The 24,751-nt window shown below is 40.2% G+C and overlaps 2 protein-coding genes and 1 pseudogene across 4 annotated transcripts in view; all 3 read left to right on the top strand.

Moving 5' to 3' along the window:
- Positions 1–8,040, top strand: part of ELF1 (E74 like ETS transcription factor 1) — a 92,362-nt gene extending 84,322 nt beyond the window's left edge. For all 3 annotated transcript variants that reach the window (XM_016158163.2, XM_016158160.2, XM_016158162.2), the window contains exon 9: positions 6,853–8,040. In XM_016158163.2, the coding sequence (XP_016013649.2) occupies positions 6,853–7,453 (601 nt within the window). In that variant the 3' untranslated portion in view covers positions 7,454–8,040. The remainder of the gene's footprint in view (positions 1–6,852) is intronic.
- A 1,502-nt stretch (positions 8,041–9,542) lies between these two features.
- LOC118609780 lies at positions 9,543–9,661 on the top strand (annotated as a pseudogene).
- A 7,186-nt stretch (positions 9,662–16,847) lies between these two features.
- SUGT1 (SGT1 homolog, MIS12 kinetochore complex assembly cochaperone) overlaps positions 16,848–24,751 on the top strand; it is a 33,426-nt gene continuing 25,522 nt past the window's right edge. The window contains exons 1-5 of the mRNA XM_036228912.1: positions 16,848–16,983; positions 17,078–17,135; positions 22,194–22,284; positions 22,929–22,998; positions 23,677–23,747. Coding sequence (XP_036084805.1) covers positions 16,946–16,983; positions 17,078–17,135; positions 22,194–22,284; positions 22,929–22,998; positions 23,677–23,747 — 328 coding nt within the window. The 5' untranslated portion in view covers positions 16,848–16,945. The remainder of the gene's footprint in view (positions 16,984–17,077; positions 17,136–22,193; positions 22,285–22,928; positions 22,999–23,676; positions 23,748–24,751) is intronic.

Genomic DNA, 24,751 nt, shown 5'->3' with positions numbered 1-24,751 from the left:
AGTCAGAAGATGTAAAAATTCCACATAAATGGACATATTGGGACCTTTTGGAATTCATTGAGTTCAAAGAAATCAACATTATTCCTTGAGACGATCCTATTATGGAACAGTTCCAAAGTTCAAGCAGGTAGGGAGGACAAAAATGGAAGGTCCTTTTTCAGGCTTTTAGAGTAGCAGAAGTTGGCAGAACAGTTTTTTGTTTGGTTGGTTGTGGTTTTTTTTTATTTTTTTTTGTTTTTGTTTTTGGCTGAATCAAAGCAAATTTGCCTCATAGCCTGAGGAAAGATACGAAACAACAGATTGACCAAGAAACCACTATCTGTTTTAGACTGATCTTCTACAGAAATTTGGGGCTCGTCTTGGCTGATTTAGAGTGGGAAAAGGGAGGGAGGCGAAGAAAATTAGACAGAAGTGTACAGCGTGCCCCTTTCCTGTTTATACTGTCATGACTTTCCAGAACATGAATATGATCAAACAGAGGAGCACTTTCAAATCCAGTAAAAATGATTCTTTGACTATTATCATTGGCCAACTTGAGTCTTACAATTGTATATTCCAGAATATAAATGCTAGATTTTTGTTCCATTGATCTCGAAGTAAGTAAACATTACCTAGAATCGAAATAGACTTAGGTGATTCAGTCCTTTTTTTATGGTCCATATAAAGCTTTGACATTGTAGAAATCGAATTCTCTTAAATCTTGAGTTGACTTGCAAGGAATTTAAAGATCGCTTTTTTCCCCTTTTTACTTGGACAGGAATGATATATCTTTAACTGACATTAAAGAAGTACTTATTTAGTTAGCTCTCTATTTCCTTCAGATTCTATAGGTTACATGTGATGACCGAGTAGTTGGAAGCATGTGGGTCCTACCACTGGTTTCTAGGCTCTTTGTCATCTTGTATGTATTTATGTTGATAGGAAACATGCAGTGGCCACAGCTAATCACTGGGACCCATTTCTTGGAGTGATTCTGTGATTTTTTTAGCATATTCAATTAAAGTGTTCTTTATAGACCTTGAGAATAAAACCAACCAAACAAAACTACCTGCCTCTAGCTCTGAAAGATATTAAATTGCAGTAGTATAATGGATTCTTAATTACCCTGAATGTCAATTTCTGAATGAGATTCAGTGCCAGATAGGAAAATATCGTAATTATTTTTGGTGTACCTTTCAGAATTTTCACTTCCAAGAGCACTCTGTGGCTGTGCCTGTTTTGCTTCTAATATTTTTTCCTGCATATCCCCACTACTCAGAGCTTGTCGCATTGCTGTCTTGCAGCTTCTGTTAGATCTGCGTCGCACGGTGTTCCAACCGCTGTGGCCCCCTTGCCAGCTCTCACTCTCTGTTCATAGTTCCTTCTTTGCTCTCCAGCTAAAGCTGACTGCTCGCCTTTACCTCAGTTACAGAAACCAGGTATTGTAGTTGACTTTAAGGCCTGTCTCCTATATATTTAAATCTGAAGGAGCCAGATTTTATTCATTGTTCTTTTCCTAGCACCTAACATAGTATCTGGCATGTAACACTCCTTCATGTTTATGGAATTTATCTCCTCTTAGGGCAGGGAGTTCTCTAAGTGGACTACTTAAAGAATGAAGAAATACGGCATTTAATTTTTCAAACTTTAAAACATCCTTTCTTGGAGAAATCATTCTATATGTACATGTGCATGCGTATACAGATACATTTTTAATCATTCCATTGACGTTTAAAACAATTCTTCTCTCATTTGGTTGTGTCTTTTATTTTCCACCCGAAACTCCTACTTATTTTAAAGCAGTTTAACCTTTAATTGAATGCATTTTATTCTCTGAAATAGCAGCACTTTGAAGACTGACAGCTGCTGAATAGAAGGGCTCAGGTTTTGCTATCATCTTGTTTCTTTCTATTATATAGAAAGGACAAGGGTTAAATAAGTTTCAAGCAAATTGTGCGTAACTATGAAATTTTAACATATTATCAGATTAGTGATTTCTTTTTTTAACTTGCATTTTAATTACCCCTACTGTTTATTATGAAAAATTTCAGAATATGAAAAATAGTATACTTATTTACCATACCCATACATTTTCAATTGATAACTTTTTGCCTTACTTGTTTTCTCTCTGTTTCTATCCTTTTTCTGTTTGGCTATTTATAAGTAAGTTGACATCATTATGACATTTCATCCTTAAGTATGTCAACCTACAACTCAAAAATGGAGACATTATCCTAAAAACCATGGTATCACTTCTAAGAAGATTAACAATAGTTCGGCTACATATTTTTTTTTTTTTTTGATTTTAGAACTACTTATTAATAAAGTCCAAGACCTTTTAAAGATTTTTCTTCTGTGGTTGAGAAGCTGGAATGTATGACTGAAAGTTAGGCTAATTATTAAATTAATACAACAGCAAGAGCTGACACTTTGAAAACACTCTATATTTCATACACTTTACCTGTGTAAATGTGTAGAATCCTCACTGCTCAATGAAGTGTAGGTAATATTATTCCTATTTTACAGATGAGGAAACCGAGGCAAGGAGAGGCCAAGGAGCCTGGTCATATCTAGTAAGTGGTGGAGACAGTGTTTTAATGCAGTTTAGTCCAAAGCAGTGAGCTTAATGATTTGACGTACTGCCTGTTGATTCACATAAATTGCATGAATTATCAGTTATTTACAATGAAGTAGCAACATGTTTTTTCTTTTCTCAATTTCTTTATTTTGCTCATTTCTTTTTATCTCACATAATTGCATGTGTCTATGTCGAAATTGATTAAGCTTTTCTTAATTGATTTATGGTATATGTGCTCCGTTTTTACAAATTTTAATTTTGACTTTGACTTCATGTTATTAAAAGAAACAACAACAAAAATAAACTTCTAGTAAAATATTTTCCTAAAATTGTACCTTGGTAAACTTGGAAGTCGATATAAATTAGCTTCCAAAAGTGCACAATGTGTAGGTTACCTTAAATGCAGAGTAATGGAGTAGGAAGAACATAGAAATAAGCTTTCGGCTGTCCAGCCTTATGAATTATTACATGCGACTCTGAATTATATTCGGTAACTCTTCTGAGTCTGTTTCCTCATTACAAAATAAAGATGATAATACTTAACATTACAGGTGGCTATAACAATTAAAAGACACTTTCTGAAATCTCAGTAGATACTCAGGGAAAGCTAAATGTTACACCGTCATGTACCATGTAACGACATTTGGGCCAATGACAGACCACGTATATGACAGCGGTCTCATGAGTTTATAGTGGAGCCGAACTTCCTGTGAGAAATGGAGCGCTGTGTGGTTCAGATGGATGTTTTTCCCTGATGGGAGCAACATCTGTGGGGCTTGGCAGTAGACGCCCTCTCACCCGCGGCTCCTAACCTCGAGCACACAGGTTATGTCCCCATCGGCTGGCCACCAACCCGTTTCCGCGCGGAGGAGCCTGTCCCCCAGCTCCACATTCTCAGGGGGTAGGACAGCACTCCCAGATCCAGGACTTCAGAGTGCGCTGCTCTAAATTCTCTGGGGACCTAAGGTCCTGTACAAGGGCACATCTACAGGAGCCGCCTTGGCAAGCGTGAAGTGCCACTGCCACTTGAGTAAAAGCATTCTGTGCTGGAGTGGGGCCAGCTCGTCCCTGTACTTTGGAAATATTTTCAGGTGGTAATGATGTAAAGAGTAGATAGGTTTTATTTCTTCCATCAGTTCAATGCCAGAGAGTTCTTTGCGCCCTGATAGTCAGCGGAACCAAAACAAATGTCCAAAGTCAAAATACGGAGTCCCGGTTCTACACCCCTTCCATATTAAACGCAGTCTTCCTTTCGAATGAATGCCGCAGAGCTTCCTAGATAACTGACCGCCGCTCCAACAGGCAACAGCCGGAATCACACCGCCATGGCGAGCCCGTGTCCCTCCATCTCTCCATCTCGATCTCTCATTCCTGCCTCTCTCATTCCTGCCATTCGCCAGGCCACCTTCACTCCCTCCTGACGTCACGATGACGGGCGTCTAGGCCTCTCCCAGCTCGCTTCTCCCCAGTACTTCCCGCCCGCCCGGCCCGCGCCCCCACTCACGGAGCAGTGTTGACAGCTTCGATGTCCTGTTTCTGACCCTGTTGGAAAGAAGTAGGGGAAGGGCTTGTTGACAAAGCCCGCAGGCTGGGCAGTGTGTCCTGGCCTTTCACCCCCCCCCACACCCCCCCACCCCCCCCCACCCCCCCCCACCCCCCCCCCACCCCCCCCCGCTTGCTGACTCACGCAGAGCGGCTGCTGCTCCTGCGAGCTCCGTTCACAGTCAGCTCCCTACACCTCTGTGCCTCTCTTTACCTTTTATATTGTGTTTTATCTTTTCTCTGTTTAGATGCGCAAGTACTTATTATCACTGTATCGCAGTTGCCTACAGTTTCATTACAGTAACACGCTGTACGGGTCTTAGCCCATGAGCAACAGGCCGTACCGTAGAGCCTGGGCGTGCAGTAGGCCAGACCGCCAGGGTTGGTAAGCGCACTATGCCTGCACAGCAACAAAATCTCATTTCTCAGGATGGATCCTTGTTGTTACACAACACATGGCTACATCGTATATCTTTCTGGAAGTGTGAGGCATTCTAAATTACCAAAAGCTTAGGAAATTTTTAGAAAGTAGTTAACTATAATATAACCTTTTTTTATGTAATAGAGTTTAACCAGGCACAACTGACAGCTTAATTATTAATTAAGAAAAAATATTTACATTCCTGTGGTTTTATCCTTTAATCTGAGTTTTTATTAGTGAAAATGGTTTTAGCATTTACTTAAATAAACCGCATGTTTACGCTGCAGATAATTGTAGATGAGTATACATATTTCCTAGCAGACGGCAGGCGGGTGTTTCAATTAGGGGCATTGTTTTCTAATTTGATCAAAAGTCTAGTGGTAGCCCTGATTAGCAACTTAGAAAGTTTCCAAGTACATTATTGCTTGTGCCACACCTAAGTGAGTGAAAGAGGAAGGGGAGACGTGTGTGTTAAAGAGTTACACAGCTGTCCATAGTTTAAAGATGGAATAGTAACTATTCATTTTTAGCTGGTTGTTCAGGATTTAGGAAGTGGCAGTATGTTGTAATGGTTAAGCATATGAGTTCTGCAGTCAGATGATGTCTTGTCTAACTGGTCACCTTATGCGAACTATTTGGCCTCTTTGTGCATTAATTTTTCCATATGTAAAATGGGGATAATAGTATTAACAGGGTGGCAAGGCTGTACATCTTTACGGATACAGTCCGTGTGCTTACTATATGCCAAGTACTATTTTATCTGTATGCACATGTACATGAACTCTTGACATAGGAAGCCCTTGGAACTTTTTTGTTCGAAAAATGGTATCTGGCTACAGGGTTAGGTACCATACCCAAGCTCAGATGCCAGCCAGGATATCCTGATTAAAGGTGGGCAGGCGGAGAAGGGAGGCATAGTGTATTTTGGAAAAGCCTCTTGGCTCCCAAAGTTAATCTGTGTCCTTCTGACTCATCCCCGCCTGCCCAGTAATATTAGTACTTCTGGCCTTTATCCCTCTCCACACCCTGCCCACCTATTAATCTCCAGTACCTGCTTTATACTCTCCTCTTGCTCTTTCCTTCACAAGGGCTGCCGACATCCTGCTGTAGATCGATCCTGACAATGGCGACTTTGGTGGCGGTCTGAACTCGGGAGTCAGCGCCCTGCATGAATGCGTGGGCTCTAAGTCCCCTGCGTTTTTCTGCTTCCTTTGAACTTTTCCCGAGTTGCACTAAGTCCTTTTTCCATCTTTCCACCTAGTCCGTTCGTTTTCTCCAGAATCTCATTTCTCATGTATGTGCCAGGTCACCATAACTGTAACTTCCTAAAATTTACCTGGGAATAATTAACATTTGGTTTATGGGGACTAATCTAACTGTAAGCCATTTGAAGTAGCAGTAATCTTCTGTAAACCAGCTTTACAGAATTCAGAGGAAACATCCTTGAGGTCCAAACATTGGGTTGTTTCAACTGCTTTTGTTTTACATGAACAGTGGTTGTAACTAATAGATTTCACAGCCGTGAACTTGTGAAATGAGATGGACTCATGTTATCATTTGTGCCCTTCTTTCTTTAATAAATGGGATTAACAGCTTTTCATAAACTGGATTTTATGTTACCGGATTTTATATTAAAGTGTAGCTTCAACTAAATTTTGTGAAAATGATTTGTACTGAGAAAACTGCTAAAACATGCCTTTATGTATTTTTGCCAAAGCTTGGCTTTAGTTTTCGCTCTCTGTCAGCCTGAGGAACCCTCACAAGTTAATTACATTCGGAACCGTGAACTATTATAGTTCTTCTGAGAATTCTGTCACACATGAATTGAAGGCTGAGTCATTTTTTATTTTAGTTAGTCGAGCATTTTTCTTCTCTAGATGTAGGAAAACTGGTTGAAAACAAATATATGAAGTTTGGTAGTTGTGGACGAGCATGTCGATGACATTATTCCTCAAATATTCAAATAATGAGAGTGAATTCAGTACATCTATTTTAAAATTACTAATTTTCTTCCAAGCAGTTCACATGTGACTTCCTTGCCAAACATGTCGATGTCTTCCTCCTTCCCCAACAAAATGGCTCTTCTGTCTGTTGGTGTGAGACTTTGGGCAGACTTGTGTAGTTAATGGCCTGAGAGTTCTGTGTTGGACATTTCTGTATGTACAGTGTTTCATACAGGGTTTGGCACAATGTTTGTTACATTGTGTTAAAAATGTGGGACTCTGGCATTTGAAATACGTAACTGGTGTTTGGTCAAAATGACCCGTCAAATGTTAAAGTTAAACGCTGCAGAGTATGTCAGTTTCCTCCTTTTATTTCATCATCTCAATAGGACCATCCAGGCTCCAGCCCAAGTCCCAGTGGTCGTGTCTCCCGGCAGTCAGCATCTGCACACGGTCACACTCCAGACAGTGCCGATCACCACGGTCATCGCCAGCACGGATCCCTCCTCAGGTGCCGGGTCTCAGAAATTCATCTTACAAGCCATTCCGTCGTCACAGCCCATGACAGTACTGAAAGAGAATGTCGTGTTGCAGCCTCAGAAGCCGGGCTCTCCTCCTTCCATCGTCCTGAGCCCGGCCCACGTGCAGCAGGTTCTCACTAGCAACGTTCAGTCCGTTTGCAATGGAGCCGTCAGTGTGGCTTCATCTCCACCCTTCACTGCTACCACACCCGTGGTGACCTTTTCTCCTCGCAGTTCACAACTGGTGGCCCACCCGCCAGGCACGGTCATCACTTCGGTTATCAGAGCTCAAGAAACAAAAACTCTTAAACAGGAAGCCGAGAAGGAGAGCGAAGATACTTTGAAAGAAGACACTGAGAAAACTGAGCAACAGCCAGCCCCCTACGTGATGGTGGTTTCCAATTCCAACGGATTCACCTCTCAGGTGGCCGTGAAACAGGAGGACCTGCTGGAACCCAGCTCTTTCTAATTAACATACCAAAGGCATCATGGGTGATTGTTTTTTAATCGCACACTTCCAATTGTATTCGACCTATCTGATTCTAAGACAGATTCTAGAGATGTTCCTAATTTTGTAGTTAATTGTCAAAAATAATAGAGTTACTTTTGACTTGTTAGATGAGGGAGGAAAACCAAAGTGTTTCTCTTTGTTCTCCAAGTGTTTCTGAATTCAGTTGTGAAGGAACAGGCATTTTATACTATGAAGACATTCTTTTGAGATTTTTTTTCAGTCGCTATATCATAACCATTTTTAAAGTTTCTTTTTTAATTTTACGTTGTATTATCTTTTCTGATTCTTTTGTAAATACAATTCTTAAATAGAAGACAACAGGAAATTTACATAGGAACTATTTTCATTCCACTCATATAAGTTAAGTCTTGACTCAAGTGCAAGACACCTATTTTATGCTTCGTTGAAATTATGATTTCACTAGATTGACTTTTAGTTGGTTGCACTGTACAATAAACTATGAACATATAAAATGAAACATTAAAAATTGGAATGTGCCCGTGATATGGCTGACCCTGTTTCAGAAGCAGGACAGTCTAAAAGCATCCGCCTGAGAGTGGCTCTCTTACCCCTTGCGTCACCGTCACCGTGGGCCAGCCACTCCCATCTCTGGGGCCTCAGTTCTCATAAAAGGAAGGGATGCATTGGATTAGACTAGATCACATTCAGTTTCCTTTCTCGTTCTAAATTTTATGATTCTAACCCCCTCTTCCGTATTTTAAAGTCATGTCAATTAAAACGTTCTCGGCTTCCTCCCTGATAGTACACGTAGCTAAAACATTGCAGAAAAATTCGTGGCCCTGTAGAATTTATTCTTCTGTTATCTGTAAGATCTGCTATGAGCCTGAATTCTCCCTAAACGTCGTTCATTAACTCTTTAGGCCCCGGTGCACTGCGGTTCATTAAGTCACCTTTCCTTGCTGAGTGCTAAATGACACACTGCTCTTCTGAGAGTCAAGGCTCTTTCTTAAAGGCCCAGAAAGCAACCAAGCCCTGGGCTAACCTGAGTAGTCGGTTGCTATAAAAGCATAATTGTTTTATATTTTGAATTTTTTTATTGGGAGTGGGGGGATTGCATACAAAGATAATATACATATATATCCAGTTTTCTGAAATGAAATAGTTTTTAGATTACTCTTTCAACTGTAAATAATGTACATTTAATTTCACAAGAAAAATTGTTCTCTGCAAATTTTCTAGTATAGCAAAGAGAAATTTTTGTAGATGAAAAAAATCATGTTTAGAGGTCTAATGTTATATGTTTTCATATTACAGAGGGAATTTGTATTTAAACAAAAATTTAAATTTTGGAATCCTCTAAGCATTTTTTTGTATCGTTAATTGGTTTATTATTAAATAAATCATGTACAAATTCTCAGTGTTTGTGTTTTCAAGCAAATGTTTCTGAAGAACAAGTGTAGGGGGAAATGTCGCTAGTATTTACAGTGTCAGCAGACGTCTGTACGACAGGCTCCATTAGTCTGGTCAGGACGGCAAAGCATCGTGCTCTCGTTTCTCCTTTCTGCCAAATGGCATTTCCTAGACAGCACACTGTGGGTTACCGCACTCCAAAAACTAGGACACAATGAAATGTTCTCAGCAATGATGTTAAGTATACTTTTAAAAACAAGTTTTCTAATTAGAAATTAGATCAGCTAATTGGTTAGTAGACTAGAATAATAGAAACAGGTAACACGAGGAAATTAAAATCTCAGTCCAGTACCCCTATACCCAGAAGTAACTTCCGCTTACTCATTTCCTCATGTCAGTTAATATTCTATTAAAATACCAAAAATGAAAAGCACTAGAGAGTTTAAAAGAGTTATAAAAGGTTATCAAATGCTGGAGAGGTGAAGGAAGGATGGAAACTTGGCAATGTGGAAATGTATTACTATTTAGTGACTTTCGCAGCGATAATTTCAGGGTAACAGGGCACATGCAATCCTACAGGGGAGTAAAGAATAAGTGGAAAGTGAGGAAAGCAGGTTTATAGGTTAAGGACAGTGACAGTAACATCATGGGTGCTTCTCCTTAATAAACAGATGCTGACCACGGCCATGCCACACTGAACAAGCCCTATCCCGTCTGATCATGGAAGCTAAGCAGGGTCGCGCCTGGTTAGTACTTGGATGGGAGACCACCTAGGAAGACCTGGTGCTGTAGATGTAAAAAATAAAAAATAAAGGGCTGTAAGCTGACAAGGTCCTTTGCAATCTGTGATGTCAACCAAGGGTTGCCTCGCCTAATAAAATAATAAATAAAAATAAATAAATAAATAGATACCGAATCAATGATTAACGTACAAAGGCCGAGTACTGAGTGGGAGCCTTTGCTTTGTGACCATCTCTTTGCTGTCCTCTTCCCATCTTTGTAATAACTTCTCAGTGTTCCTCCTGGGTTCCTCCAGAGACTTTTTCAAAGACTGGAGCTCCCCCCAGGTTTTATCTAAAGGTCACTGTTCTCATTCCCCGTCTTCATTTTATCCGCCTCCAGCCTCTTCTCCCCAGTGCAACAGGAATGCCGATGTAATTATGTCAGACCCTTCGGTGGTTCCGTATTGTCTCCGAATGGAGTTGAGGCCCTGCGTGGTCTCACTTCTTGATCCAGCCAGCCTTATCTTCAAATTGTACTGTCAGGATTAGGATTCTTTTATTTGCAAGGAAAAAAAAAACCCAATTCAGAATCATGTGATAGTACAGAAGAAGGAGTCTGGAGGTAGGAGGTTTCCGGAGGTTAATCCAGGAGTTGGTGGCGATGCTGAGCACCCACGCTACTTCAGATGCCCAACTGTCCGTCAGTTTGGGTTCTTAGTCATTGGCAACAGAGATGGATTCTGGCTTTTGGCATGAAAGATTTTATTAGAAGACTTGCAGTTCACAGAATAGACAAAAGGACTAGAAAATCAGGGTCAATCTGAGTCGCGTAGCTAGGGACCAATTGCAAAACTGTCCCACACAACTGGTCCCATGAGGAAATTGCAGCCACCAGGCACTGAGCAATGCGCTGTCTCTACTGCTGCAAGAACTTGGTTTTGATATAGGTGCTGCTTCATCTAGGGACAATTAACTGAGGTTCTTTCCTGATCGTGTCAACTAGCTACTAGTGTATGTGATTGGCCAGCTGAAGTCACGTGCCCAGGCCTCTAACTCCAAAGGAAGTTGAGCATGAAAGTTCAGCTTCTCAGTGAGTGTGGCATTTCAGCTTCTACAGAGGAAGCTGCCTCTGGGAACTATGATTTAGGGAATCCCCCTTCATAGAAAGGTGCTTAGGTTCTGAGCCTCTGTAAGGGCAAATCTAGATTTTGTGGGGTCTGAATTTACACAATTTGGCGTTTGGGTGGGTGAGGGGGACTTATTTAGAAAAAAATACAAAATTTTATACCTAATTAGATTAGAGGGGGCTTAAGCAAATGATATCCCTAAAACTATAATTCTCAGCTTTTTGTGTTCCCTCTGCCTTCCAGACCTCTGTATTCGCTGTCACTCTGCTTGGCACAGTTTATCTCATTTGGCTAACTCCTACCTGTAATTCAGGCCTCAGCTTAGACATAATTTCACCGGAGAGCTTTCCCTGAGCTCTTAAAACTTCTCACCGCTGTCATAGAAACCCTTAATTTCTCTTATTTGGGCACACATGACACTATAATTGCCTGTTGATACATGTGATTTCAACACTAGATTCTGAAGAGCCATTCAGGTTCTAAAGAGTCATTTTCGTACCCTCAGTCCCAAGCATAATATCTGTGCATAATAGATACTCAGTATTTATTAGTAACTACATATTCTCTTAGCCTGTTTGTGCTCCTGTACTCATGTTGCTAACCGACTGTATGCTGATGATCATCAATTCTTTTACACAGTTCCAATTTGTTTTGAAAATGCCTTTATGGAGCTACAATTGACATAACAAACTGCACATGTTTGAAGTGGAAACTCACGAAATCATCACCATGAGCAAGCAGTGAACCTACTCGTATATTTGGCGAACAGTACCCTGCGTTTCTTTGTGCCCCATTGTAACTACTCCCTTTCTGCTGTTCCTCCCTGCTCTTGGCCCATTCCATCCCCCAGCCAACGACTGATCTGCTTTCTGTCACTATAGATTTTCTGTCACTATAGATTATATTACTTTGCATTTTCTAGGACTTGATATGTTGTTTTTGGTCTGGCTTCTTTCACTTATCATAACTGAGATTCAACCATATTTATAGTGTGTATCAAATAGCTTATTCCTTTTATTGCTGGGTAATATTGCATTATATGGATATACTACAGTTTCTTTATTCACTTGTCGATGACATTTGGGTTATTTCTAGTTTTCAGCTATTACCATTAAAGCTGCTATGAATATTTCTCTGCAAGTCTTTATACGGACATGTACTTTCATATCTCATGCTCTGGCTGGGTTATACAATGTTCGTATTATTTTACATTCCTACCAGTAGTGTATGAGTCTTCCAGTTGCTCTGTATCCTCTCCAACATGGTCAGTCTTTTATATTTTAGCCATTTTAATGGGTGTGTGTTGGTATCGCATTGTGGTTTTAATTTGCATTTTCCTAATGACTAATGATTATTTGTTATCCATATATCTTTTTTGATGAAGTGATTGTTAAAAATATTTTGCTCATTTCAAAATGTTGTTGTTTTCCTTTTATTAAGTTCTGAGAATTCTATTTTCTGGATACAAGCTTATCATCAGCTACATGATTTGCAAATATTTCCAAAGTGCAGAAACTTTTTAATTTTGGTAAAGTCTAACTTCTTTTATGGATCATAAAAGAAGACATGGCTTTTGATGTCATGTCTGAGAAATCTTTGCTTAATCTGAGGTCACAAAGATTTTCTTCTAGAGATTTTAGTTTTGAGTTTTACATTTAAGTCCATGATTCATTTTCAGCTAATTTTTGTAAATGGTGCAAGGTATGTGTTGAAGTTCACTTTCTTACTTTTCTATAAATCCAATTTGCTGAAGAGACTCTTTTTTTCAATTGAAAAGTCTGAAAAGACTATCTTTTTCAACTATCCTTTCTGCCCTGAATTACCTTTGGACTTTTGTTGAACATCAGTTGTCTGTATCTGTATCGTTCTATTTACGGATTCTTCTGTTCTATTAATTTGCCTATCGTCATGCCAATACAGGTGGAGGTATTGAAATTAGTGTTAGTTCTTCAACTTTGTTGTTTTTTGAAGTTGATTTGGCTATTATAAGGCTTTGCCTTTCCATTTGCATTTCAGAATCAGTTTGTCAGCTACTGAAATGGAAAAAACCTTTGCCTTTTGCTTGGGATTGTGTTGAACCTGCAGACCAATTAGGAAAGAGCTAACATTTTAATAATATTGAGCCTTCTGACTTATGAACATACAGTATCTCTCCATCTATTTAGGTGTTCTTTAATTTCTTTCAGCAATGTTTTGTACTTCTCAGTGTCTACATTTGGCACATATTGTGTCAGATCTTTCAGTATTTCATATTTTTGATGCTATTATGTTTTTTAAAATTTCAAATTGATTGCTTTAAATATTTCTCCCTCTTTTATTGAAGCATAAAGTGCACAAATCTTAAGTGTACAACTGGATACAATTTTACTTGTGAACACATTGTTGTAATTACCACCTAGGTCAAGATATGTAATTTCTCCTTCTTCCCTTTGTTATCAGGACAAAAAACAGGGTTCGTCTGCCTGCGTGCACCTAAGCCAAAGAAGAGATACAGGAAGATGTTGCAGCAAGGAAAGTAAGGTTTACTAGAGTTGCAAGTCCTGGAGACACAGGCAAGCCATCACTCAAAGGTCTGGCTCCCTGGTGTTTTGGGAGTACAGATTATATAGGGAAAAATCAGTCATCATGAAAACTAAGGGAGTTGGGGTCGTGGGTGCTCCTGGCTGGAGGATTGGAGGGGAATGAGGTAATTGATCATTGGTGCTCGGTGCTGGAATTGGCCACGGCCCCATCTTGTCTGGCCTCAGGGCCTGGTCCTGTGACTGGTGGGGTTGTTCTTCCTTGATGGGCCTGGGGTTGAAACACATCTAAACACATCTAAACACATCTAAACACATCTAAAGCCAAGAAATTGTCTGTAAGGTCCAATTGATCTACTGTCCTCATGACTGTAGACCTGAGCCTCAGTTAATCTTATGTCCTAAAACTCAATGATTAAAGGATCAGGTATACAGAAGATAAGGGTGGTGGCAGGGGGACAAGTGAGTCACAGTGCCATTATCTGGGTAAAACCAGCTTGAATCAGAAAAAAACTATATTAAATAAATGTTTCGTGTGAGGTTACACCTCAGCCAGATCACCTTTTGATGTCTCTCTCATCAGTTTTTTGCCCCCTAAGTTTTGTATACATGGAATCGGGATGTACTTTGTCTGGTTTCTTTAAAAACATCATGTGTGAGGTTCATCCATGTTGTGTGTATGCTGGTAGTTCATTCTTATTCATTGCTTTTCAGTATTTTTCTCCTTTGAAAAGACATTTATTTCCAGTTTTTGCTATGTGAATAATGAATGCTGCGATCGATATTCTTGTACAGGAACCTAAGTACTCTCTTCTTTCGGTATATGCTCACTGGTATACTATGTAATATGGTGTATACATGTGACAAGCATTAGCAGTGTTCAAAAGTTTTCTCAAGTAGTTATACCAATTTATACTCCCATTAGCAACATACGAAACTTTTAGGTACTTCATATCCTTACCAATGATTGATATTGGAATTCCTTTTAATTTTTGCCATTCCGGTGGTAGTGTTTAGTATTCAACTGTGATTTTAATGCCCCTGATACAGCTATTGATGTAGAACTTCTTTTCATATGCATATGGGCCACTTAGAGAATGTCTGAAAATCAGCCAGTGTGACTCACATTAACATATTAAAGAAAAATGCTTATGAACATTTCAGTAAAGGCAGGGGGATATTGAATGCTTTTTTCCTGATGCTCCAACGAAGATAGGAAGTCCATTATTGCCACTTCTATTCAACGCTACACATCCCGGCCAGTTACAGATGGCAAAAAAGTACGATGGCGCAGAAAGACACTCAACAATCTTTATTCACAGACAAGACTGTGATCATAGAAATTCTGAAAATCTACAAGGTATTAGAATATGGGAATTTAGCAAGATGGTTGAATATAAAGTCAATATACAAAAATCATTTAGTGTTTCTATATACTAGCAACAAAATAAGTAGAATACAAAAAAAATTAAAGGCCATTTAAAATAGCATAAAAAAGACTCAAGAATAAATCTAAAGATATATAAGACCTTTACACTGCCTTCAAAACACTGCTGGATTAAAAACCACTTAAGTAAATTGAAGGGTGTATGATATTCACAGATTGGAGGACTCTATAAAAATGTCAGTTTTCTCTAACTAGATCTATAGATCCAATGGAAGCCCAATAAAATCCCAGAAGGGTTTTTTTTTTTTTTCCCCAGTTGGGGAGGGGGAGGGGAGCTAACAAATTCATTCTAAAGTTTATAAACAAATAGGAATAAATTTTCAAAACGTGTGAAACAATGGAAATACAAAGGAATTAGAATAGCCAAGGCAATCTTGAAGAAAGTTATAGGCTTTTGAGACTTACGATAAAGGTACATTAATTAAGACACTGTGCTGCTGTTGCCAGGTTAGACAAACAGACCAGTGTAATGAGAACATGATAACAGACGCACATATATGTGGTCATCTGCTCTACCCAGGTGCCATAAGAATTTAGTGGGGGAAATAACAGATGGCAGTCTTTTCAATGACTAGGGTTGGGCCAACTGGCTATCCACACGGGGTGTGGAGGGCGGCCAAGAACCTTGATTCCAACTTCATACCCTTCATGGAAATATGATAAATTATAAGCCTGCATGTGAAAGGTAAAATAATAAAACATCTAGAATAGAATATCTTCATGCCTTGGTGTGGTCAAAGCCTTATATAGACCAAAATCATTGATCATAAAAGATAAGCAAGCCATTTTCACCTCAATATTTCTGTAATTATTATCTTCCTCCCCATCCCTACAATCACGGACCTATTTAAGAATCATTTTAGTCTGTAAAAGAGCAGTTGTCTCCCAACCGCTAGCCTCCTTTTTCCTTCAATCACTGTTCCACAGCAAAGAGAATAGTATGCTTCAAATGCCATTTTCGCTGTTGCCTTTTTTGATTATAAAGCCTATAAAGGGCTAGCATCATTAAGAGACTCCTATCTCGGCACACCACACACCCAGCCCTTTTTGACCTGGCATTAACCTACATACGTCCTGTTCTGTCTGAATTACCTTTTCCACTTCCATCATCAACTAACTTTATCTTTTGAGGCTGCGACTCGGGTGGGCATCACATCTTCGAGACGTCTGTCCCTACACCTTACATTCTGCTAAGTGCCACTCCTTGCTGTCACATGACTATTCCCCTTGTTTCATTTTAGCACTTAGAACAGTATTGGTTTCCGTTTCTGGAGGATATTCCGTCTTTGAATGCCAAGACTTAATTCAGATTTTGAAGGTAGCAGACGCTCAAGTTCCGTTGTTTATCTCTAGTTTACTCCTCCCCCACCCTTTCTCACCCACCCTGCCCCCTGGAACTTGCTGGAAGCTTCTTCCATCCGACCTGAATACATTAAAGGCCGGTGAGGGAGGGCCTGACCGACTAGGTTGGCTGGAAAGTAACCTTCCTCCCTTCGGATGGTACAGGCTTTTCTTCTCCGTCTGGAAAGCCAAGTGGCAAGAACGCCTGGGCCTGTGGAGTCCTGGGGCTTTGAACACCGCACCGGAACCAAAAGGCTTCCTTCCATCTCGCTTCCGCAAGGGCAGAACTACTTCCTGCGACTCCGACTCCATCAGTGTCCCCGGCGCAAAGGTCCCGGGAAGCGACGCGCCATTCGGGAACTTTCTCCCGGAAAAGAACGCGCCGCGGCGCATGACGTCACAGGGCACGGAAGGCCGGGCCGCCTCCGGGAACCACGAGGAGGGCTGCGGCGAACTGTGGAAGTGCAGCGCGATGTGGCTCGCGTTATGAACAGACAAACGCCCCCAAACGCCACACGTTCCCGAGGGCCGACAGACAGTCCGTTCCAAAAGCTCTTGGGAGCCGCTACCCCCGATGGCGGTGTCGGCCGGCGGGCGCGTGGCGGGGGCGGGGGGGCGGCCGCGAGGCCCCCGTCGCCATGGCAGCGGGGGGCGGGGTCGGCCGGGAGCCGCGGTCCGCCACAGTCCCAGCCGGCCCCGCGGCCGCCTCTCGCCTCCCCTCCCCCGCCGCACGCTGCGCGGCTGCTCGTTGGCTACTTAGGACGGAAGCTCGGTTGGTGTCGCTCCAGAAGTTTCCCCCTGGGCGGCGGCGGAGCGGGTAACCTCGGGAGTGGCAGCTCCGGCGGCGGCGGCGGCGGCGGCATCAGCAGCAACAGCAGCAGCAGCAGCAGCAGCAGCAGCAGCAGCAGCAGCGACTGTTAGGGATGGCGGCGGCTGCAGCGGGACCTGCAACGGCCCAGAGGTGCGCGCTTTCCCTTCCCTGCTGTTTCTTTCCCCACCCCCACCTCCCCTTTCTTGGTTACCGAGCCTTGCTGAAGTCGTGGTTTTCCCGGCAGGTTTTTCCGGAGCTTCTCGGACGCTCTCATCGACGAGGACCCCCAGGCGGCGTTAGAGGTGAGCGAACCCGTCCCGGCCTCCCGGACGCTTCGCGGGGGCCGCGGCCGCCTCCGTCTCTGCTCAGCACCCGCCTTCCCGGGCCCGGCCAGCCGCTTCTGCGGTGTCTCAGCCCTGGTGTTGACAGCCTCCGCCTCTTCTTTCTCTGCTACAAAGTAGCCCGGTTACCCCGAACCTCTGTTCTCGCCCCATCCCACTCCGAGACTTTCTGCATCTTCGCAGCTCCTTAGAAAAACCGCGCCTTCTTATGTGGTTGACATGCATAGTTGGCCTGGAAGGATTTTTCCTTTAAATGACATGACTAGAAGAAAAAGTGAAATCCGGGCTTGACGGTATTTGTTTATTTCGGTTTGTCGGTCGACAGTCATCTTTGCCATTTTTATGTCCTTAGGCGATGTGCTAAGTGTGTGGACTTAGACTACTGGAGTAAAACCCTTTGCCCCTGTGGCCCTGCAAATGATCATTTGGCCCGCTACCGTCCATTATTCACTCGTTGTTAATCAAAACTAGTTTTTGGACTTACTGTGTGCAAGGCACCGATTGCTGTCGATTAAAGGCATATATTTAGTTGACTTTGTGCGAAGTGAAAGACTATAAAGCTATAAAAGAAAGTGAAAAGAGTTTAATAATAGAAAGTCGTAGAGTCTAAGCCAACGATACATGATACAGGGGGCTACAAAATTTAGCCAGGGGTTTCTTGCTTTGAAGCACGAGGAAAAGAAACCAAACCCTGAGCTATTATAATCTAACATGCCTAAGTTTAGCAGTCTGAGGCAAGAGAACCTTTTTTCTACGTAAGACTTTGAGAAATAATTTGCCACATGGTAGCAGAGTCTGTCTAGGGAGGTGACATTTGGGCAGAGACCTGAGGGAATGAGCTGGGAAGCTCCGGGGAAAGAGCAGTCCAGGCAGGGAGAGGGGCCAGCGCTGAGATCTGAGGTAGGGGTGCAGCGGCCTGTGCATGGCCATTCGACTAGAGTGGGATGGAAAAGGGGTATGAGACGAGGTGGGGAGGAAGCCTGGGACTGCGTTCCTCAGTGCCTGTTGGGTCAGAGTCTGTGTTTTTGGACCTGGATACGAAGGCCTTCAGATGAAGTGGTCCATCATAGTTGTACTGTCGTGTTTCCTAGTGATGCTTCTGGGATCAGTATTAGAATAATGTTACAAGAGGCACTGAGAATTTTTCTCCGCAATTCTTTAGGTCAGCTAGGTAGCCATTTTCTGAATTTGCATTTGTTTTGATCCTCAGACCCGTCGTCCCTCCTTTGGAAATCCAGTTTGTACGTAAGATGCTTTTAAAGGCGAGTGATGTCACTTTCCATCCCACTTTTCTTAATTTTTTTGTTGAAGTGTGACACATGTAAATAACACAAATCTGAAGTCCACTAACGTATCGCAGTTTTCCGTATGTGTATTCCGCCCACTTCTGTCCTCAAGGGTCCCTCATGCTGCTTCCCAGCCAGTAGTTCCCCTTTCCTGCCAGGCAGCTGTTACTATGACCTCCATCACCATCAGTTTGTTGTGCTCGTTTTTGTCCTTCACATAGACAGAATCATAGACGAGGTACTCAGTTGAGTGCAGGCGCTCTGTCTTGCTTTAACCGTGCGCGATACATTCGTGTTGTTAGAGCGGTAGTTTTCCATCACTGTGTAGTATTCCACTGTGCAAATACAGCACAGTTTATCCTAATGGTGGGCATGGAATCAGACCGCTTATCCAAATCCTGGTTTCCTGATAACTGTAACCTCAGGAGAGTTCCTCTTATCACTCTGGATCATAATTCCCATCTTTGACATGGAGCAAAACACCACTTATCTGAAAGGGTTATTATGAAGATAGGTAATGTAAGGTACACGGTCTGAAAGGGTTATTATGAAGATAGGTAATGTAAGGTACACGGCGAGACCCCTGAGGTAGGCATCTTGTAGTTTCTTTCCTCTCTAGGTTCCAGTCACACTGGCTCTGTTACTTGAATATGTCACGATCAGTCCTTTGGGTGTGCAGTTCCTTTTGCCTAAAATGTACTCTCTCCACTTACCCCATGTTTTGCTTGGAGATGCTCATTGTTTTAGATTTCAGCAGAAATGTCGCTTTCACTGAGAAGCTGTTTTCTCTGTCCACATTATTTAATTTGGGCCCTAATGTAAGTAAGCATCAAGAGAGCAAGCATTTTGTGTATCTTGTTTTCCACTGTGTTCTTAGTGTGGTGCCTGGAATGTGGTAGGCAGGCACTCCAATGTGTTAAACGACTCTTACCATAATTCTTGCAACAAACTAAGATGGGTTATTTGTATTTTTTAACTAGGAAGCTGGGGCTAAAGAGATTTACTTGGTCCAGGTTATACAGTTCAGAAGTGATTGTCTCTGGGTTCAGTGCGTTTGGGGGTCATCCTCTGGAGCTGGGGATGGGATTGGAAATGTAATTAAAGGTTTGGTAGCTGACTGAAGTAGCTGACTACAGAGAGCTTTGTTGAGAACACAGCTGGTCAGCATAAATGGACATTGGTACCACTTGTGCATAGTTATATGGTTTTTCTCCAGCAGTGTTAGGTACTTTAGGAAAGGAGAAAGGTTGATACTGTTTATCATCCATGATTGGGGATTAGCTGTGGCTGGAAGAAAACGAACAATGAAATCAAGTTGAGATAACCCAGAGCTAAAGGCCTTCAGTGTGGGCAGTCTGCGTTTGCTTTTAACCTTAACCGGTTACCCTGAGTAGCATTTTAAAAGAGCTTAAAACTTTAAAGATTTGGAAATTCATTTTCTAAGATCCAAGTCTTAAACAATTTTAATGCCTTAAAAAGGAGTTTTTCCTTCCTATTCTGGGTTAGTAGGGTACTTTCTTCACCATTATTTTAGTAATAATTTCAGCATAATTACACTTTACAGTTCACTAGCTTTATTTTTGAAAACTATAAATTGAGTTACTATAATGTAACTTTTTATGTAAGTATATGTTTGGGCATGTTTACAATATGTTTCAAATTGGTCTGTGTTAAGCAGCCTTTTGCCACTATGATTCAGATGTTGGCACCGAAGTGTTGGCCTTTTGAGATCCCTCGCTTTCAGTCCCTTTGTCTTCTGGCAGCTGGCAACTGTTGTCACAGAAACAGTAGAACTCTGAAACATACCACTGGTCAGATGTAACCACAACTCATTATTTTATCTTCACTTTTTTTGGTTTTATTATATATATTGCTTATTCAAAGTAAACTGATTATTGTGCCTTATTCATTTGTGTATCTTAACATTCAGTTTGTGCTAGGTAGTTTTTTGTAACTTTTTAGTAACAGCCTAGTCAGTGTATTTAACTGAGTCACCATAACTTGTTCTTCTTAACCAACAATTGGTTTGTATTTTTAAAGGTCTTTCGCAATTTGAATGTTTGAAATTCAGAAATTTTTACCTGACTCTTTAAGAAAAGGAATCTTATTTGTCTGTACATCTCCAGTGTCTTGCCTGTGTTTGTTACATGATATGTGTTTAAAAATACTTTTGAATTGATGACCCAGATATTAATATAATCTTCAACAGCTTTTTTGACCCATAGTATATCTGTTTTCTTGCTGTGGAAAGGCTAGAAATTTATTTTTGAAGATAATATTTGAGTAGATAGATAAGCTGTCAGTTGTTTTTAAAATTGAAAGTTCAGTGCAAGATGGTATTATTTAACTTAGGGATTTTAAAGTATTAGAAAGCATATTAATATAAATGTCAGATGGTGTGTGAAAAAAACTTGGAGTAAAGAAACATTTCCAAGAGACATGCTGTTTAGTGGTTAAAATCTGACTTGGAGTCAGACAGCCCTGGATTTGAATCTTGTCTTTGGCACAGCCTTCTCACCGAGTAGTAAGTAAGAGAATGAGTCTGCACAGCTGGGGGAAGGCGATTCTAGTGAGAGGGAGCCACAGGTGTGGGGTCCTGCTGGTGCTTGAAGAAGACCAAGGAGGCCATTGTGACTAGAAGGGAGCACAAGGCAAAGAGTAGTAAGAGATGAGATCAGAGAAATAGCAGAGGGTCATATCAAGAAGGGTTTTATTTATTATATACATTGCTTACAAGTTATTAGAAGGTCTTGGGCTTTTGCTGTGAGTCAGCTGGAGAGATGCTGGAGAGTTGAAGCATAGACATAGTAAAAAGATCTGACTTTCATTACCATTTGTACCAGGGCCATAGGGTGGAGGTGATAAAAAGTTGTGTGGATTTTAGATATATTGGATTTTAGGTATATGATTACCAAGTATATATTGCTTTGTGAGACTTGCACTATTAGGTTAAAGCATAGTCAGTGTGTGGCTATTGAAATAATTTTGCCTGTTAAAAGACTACCAAATCCCTAGGGTGTGTGGGCAGTCGGTGGAGAATCAAATTGTCCCTATTTGCCTGCAGTTGTCCTTGGTCTGACTGTACTTTTTCTTGTATCATTATTGTTCCATCTATCTGTATAAGCTGTGAATGCCCCACAAATGCCCCAGTGGCAAAAATGTTAATCTGATGTTAACTGTTTGATCAACTGACAGTAGCTATCTATGGGATACTGTATCTGGGCTTCCTTTGGGTTGTCTGCCATTGGCAGGATAGGAGAGGGGCAGGTAAGCTTGATTGTATATTGATTCTGTTTTAACCTTCTTAAACTCTAGATTTAACTTCCAGGTTTTTTTTTATTGGACAGCTTCACATTTTCTAGGCATCTCAAATTCTGCATGATCTTTGAATCTTCTCCAAATTAGGAGAAAATCTGTGATGGTCAATGTATATCAACTAAACTCTTCAGAATAAATGAGGTGATAATAATTACCATTTATTGAGTTCCTACTATAGGCCAGGAGCTGCTAAGTGCTTTACATAGATACTAGATTAGATTGTGGGTTTTTGGGGGGAGAGAGGAGGAGATGGCGAGAGATCAGTCATCTTGCAAAGAAAAGCTCCAAGCTGCTTTCCATGTTATCTTTCCTCCAAATAGTTTCTGACAATACTTATTCGATTAAAATTTATGTTTAATTTTAATTTAGTGACTCTTAAAAGATATACTTAACACTCGTATGTTTGTGTTTGTAGGAGCTGACTAAGGCTTTGGAACAGAAACCAGATGATGCACAGTGTTATTGTCAAAGAGCTTATTGTCACATCCTGCTTGGGAATTACTGTGGTAACTTTTCTTATGAAGTATATTGTTTCTTCTTTATGAGTTAGTTATAAATTTAACCAGGATACAATGAATCAAATAAAATAGAGATCATCTTCCATAACAAAGTCTTTCATAACAAAGAGAAGTAGCTGAAGTATGTTACATTATGTTGAGCAAAGCCCATTTAAGTTTTATGGGTGTTTGTTCTTCAGTGGGTGGAGAATTTATACAGATTTCATTTGCGGTTATTAGATATGCTAACAAAATAGCATATTTACTGTTTTACAAAGTATTTAAGTAAAATGCTCTATTCGCATTTTTTAAATAAAAACATATTTCTTTATAACTAATTCTGGATAGAAAATCTGGGTAAGGAAAAATTAAATACTTTGAGTCAAATTACACAAATTACACAAATGAGAAAATTAGGTGAACTTTGTGACATAGCTTTATTCATTGACTAAAGAATAAAGAAGAAAGTTAAATATTAGACTAATAGGAAGGTGCGAGGGTAATATTTATTGAGTATTTTGGATTGGCTTTTTCTAATTTAAAACCACTTGTCCATTTCACCAACTTAAAACCCTACAACTGATTCAAATTTTATGTGTAATATTTGTTAGGATCCATAAATTACTCACTAAAAAACCTTTTTTCATACACAGAGGCTATTGCTGATGCAAAGAAATCTCTCGAACTTAATCCAAATAATCCCACTGCTGTGCTGAGAAAAGGGTATGCAGTAACTACTCTGGTTGGGTCCGGATGGTAGATACATGTTTAGTTTGTTGAATGAATTAATGGTTGTTTTATATAAATAGTAAGTTCTGTATTTATATGTTTTATAGCTCACATAGGATTCAATTTTAGATAAATTTATACTTGTGTTATTGTATTAACTACAGTATGTGATAGGAGATGTACAGTTAGTATGTTTTAAAATAGTGATGATTGAAGTAACTGAAAGGTATATAGATGAAGCTGATGGATTTCAAATCCCTTTTTGTTCATCATTTGGAATTTACTGTCTTTAACTGACTAGAGAACATCTGTTCCTCAACCAAGCTGGACAATGATGTAAAAACTCCATACTTGTGTACTTTATACCCAGCTTGCTTCTGTTGATAGGTGTGACTTTATTATTTAAGGAATTTCTTTATTTCCTTATTTTAACTGTATTTTGAAATAAAATATGTACAATTAAAATCAAGAAATTGTATCTGAAATAAGTTCCAAAATTGGATTAATGGGAATTATACTAGGTGTTACATAGAGCATTTTTGAAAATCTTGGCTTATTAATATATACTTAAATTCTTGAGAATAGAGAACACTAGGGTATTTTAATTAGAAAGAAGGCTGTTTTCCGTGATCTCATGTGTGCATGGTATTTGTTTTTAATATGCTCATGCAGGATCTGTGAATATCATGAAAAAAACTATGCTGCTGCTCTAGAAACTTTTACAGAAGGACAGAAATTAGATAGTAAGTATTGGAATTATGTGGTAATAAACTCATCCATTTTTCTGTGTTTTAAATACCATAGCTGAATTTCGTTAGTATAATCTCAAGTTAATTATAGAAACCTAACACCTTTTTCTTCCTTTTAATGATATATTTTGTGTCGATTGCAGAGTTTGAGTACTTTAGTATTGATTATATTGGCCTTTCAGCATTCAAATCACAGGTAAACTTTACCATTAGAAGCTAAAAACTACATGTAAACACTTAGTGTGCTCCCTCTGCTTAGTCTGGTATTTTATTTTTTCTAATAGAGAAGTAAAAGTTTAATTTGCCCTCTTGTTCAGAAGTTTATTCATTTAAAGTTTTATTCAAATTGCTGAAATAGGAAATCTTACAAGGAATATTTTTATTGAGAAGTAAAGTGTAAGTTTAGGTAAATTATGGCTAAGGTACAGAAGAAACATGAAACTTTGAGAGTATTGTGAGTTTTTAATGTCATCTTCTTGAGAGAAATACAGGTTTCCCCTGCCATCTGAGAGTGTTCCTGCGACTCCTTCCATAAGCCAAAATGTTGTAAAGCAAAGAAGTAATTACCATTAATTTGTATGCAAAAAATTTTTAGCATTCCAAGACTCAAAAAATAACCTACCAGATCATACCAAATAACACATAAAACCTAAAATAACACTAATATATAGTAAAAGCAGGGATTATATGATAAATATACAGCCCGTATGAAGTAGAAATAATGTTCTTACTGTGTAGTTTCACTTATTAAAAAGACCGATTTCCCCTTACGTACAAGATAACCAAACACACCACACTTTGTACACCCATCAATTCATCCACACAGTAGACTTTGTTTTAACCGTTACTAGATGCCAGTAGAAGGGACCACTTTATTACTAGCAGAACCAATAGTTACTTCAGTGGCTTTCAAGTTTTTTTCTCGCTGCATGTAAATAGTATGAATGGTGCATTGCAGGCAAGTTCTACGCATGCTGAATGTTTCATTCATCATGAGC

The sequence above is a fragment of the Rousettus aegyptiacus genome, unplaced genomic scaffold, assembly GCF_014176215.1.
Source record: "Rousettus aegyptiacus isolate mRouAeg1 unplaced genomic scaffold, mRouAeg1.p scaffold_m13_p_11, whole genome shotgun sequence".
Taxonomy (NCBI): domain Eukaryota; kingdom Metazoa; phylum Chordata; class Mammalia; order Chiroptera; family Pteropodidae; genus Rousettus; species Rousettus aegyptiacus.
Note: the sequence above shows the minus strand (reverse complement) of the source record. Positions and strands in the feature narration are given on the sequence as shown.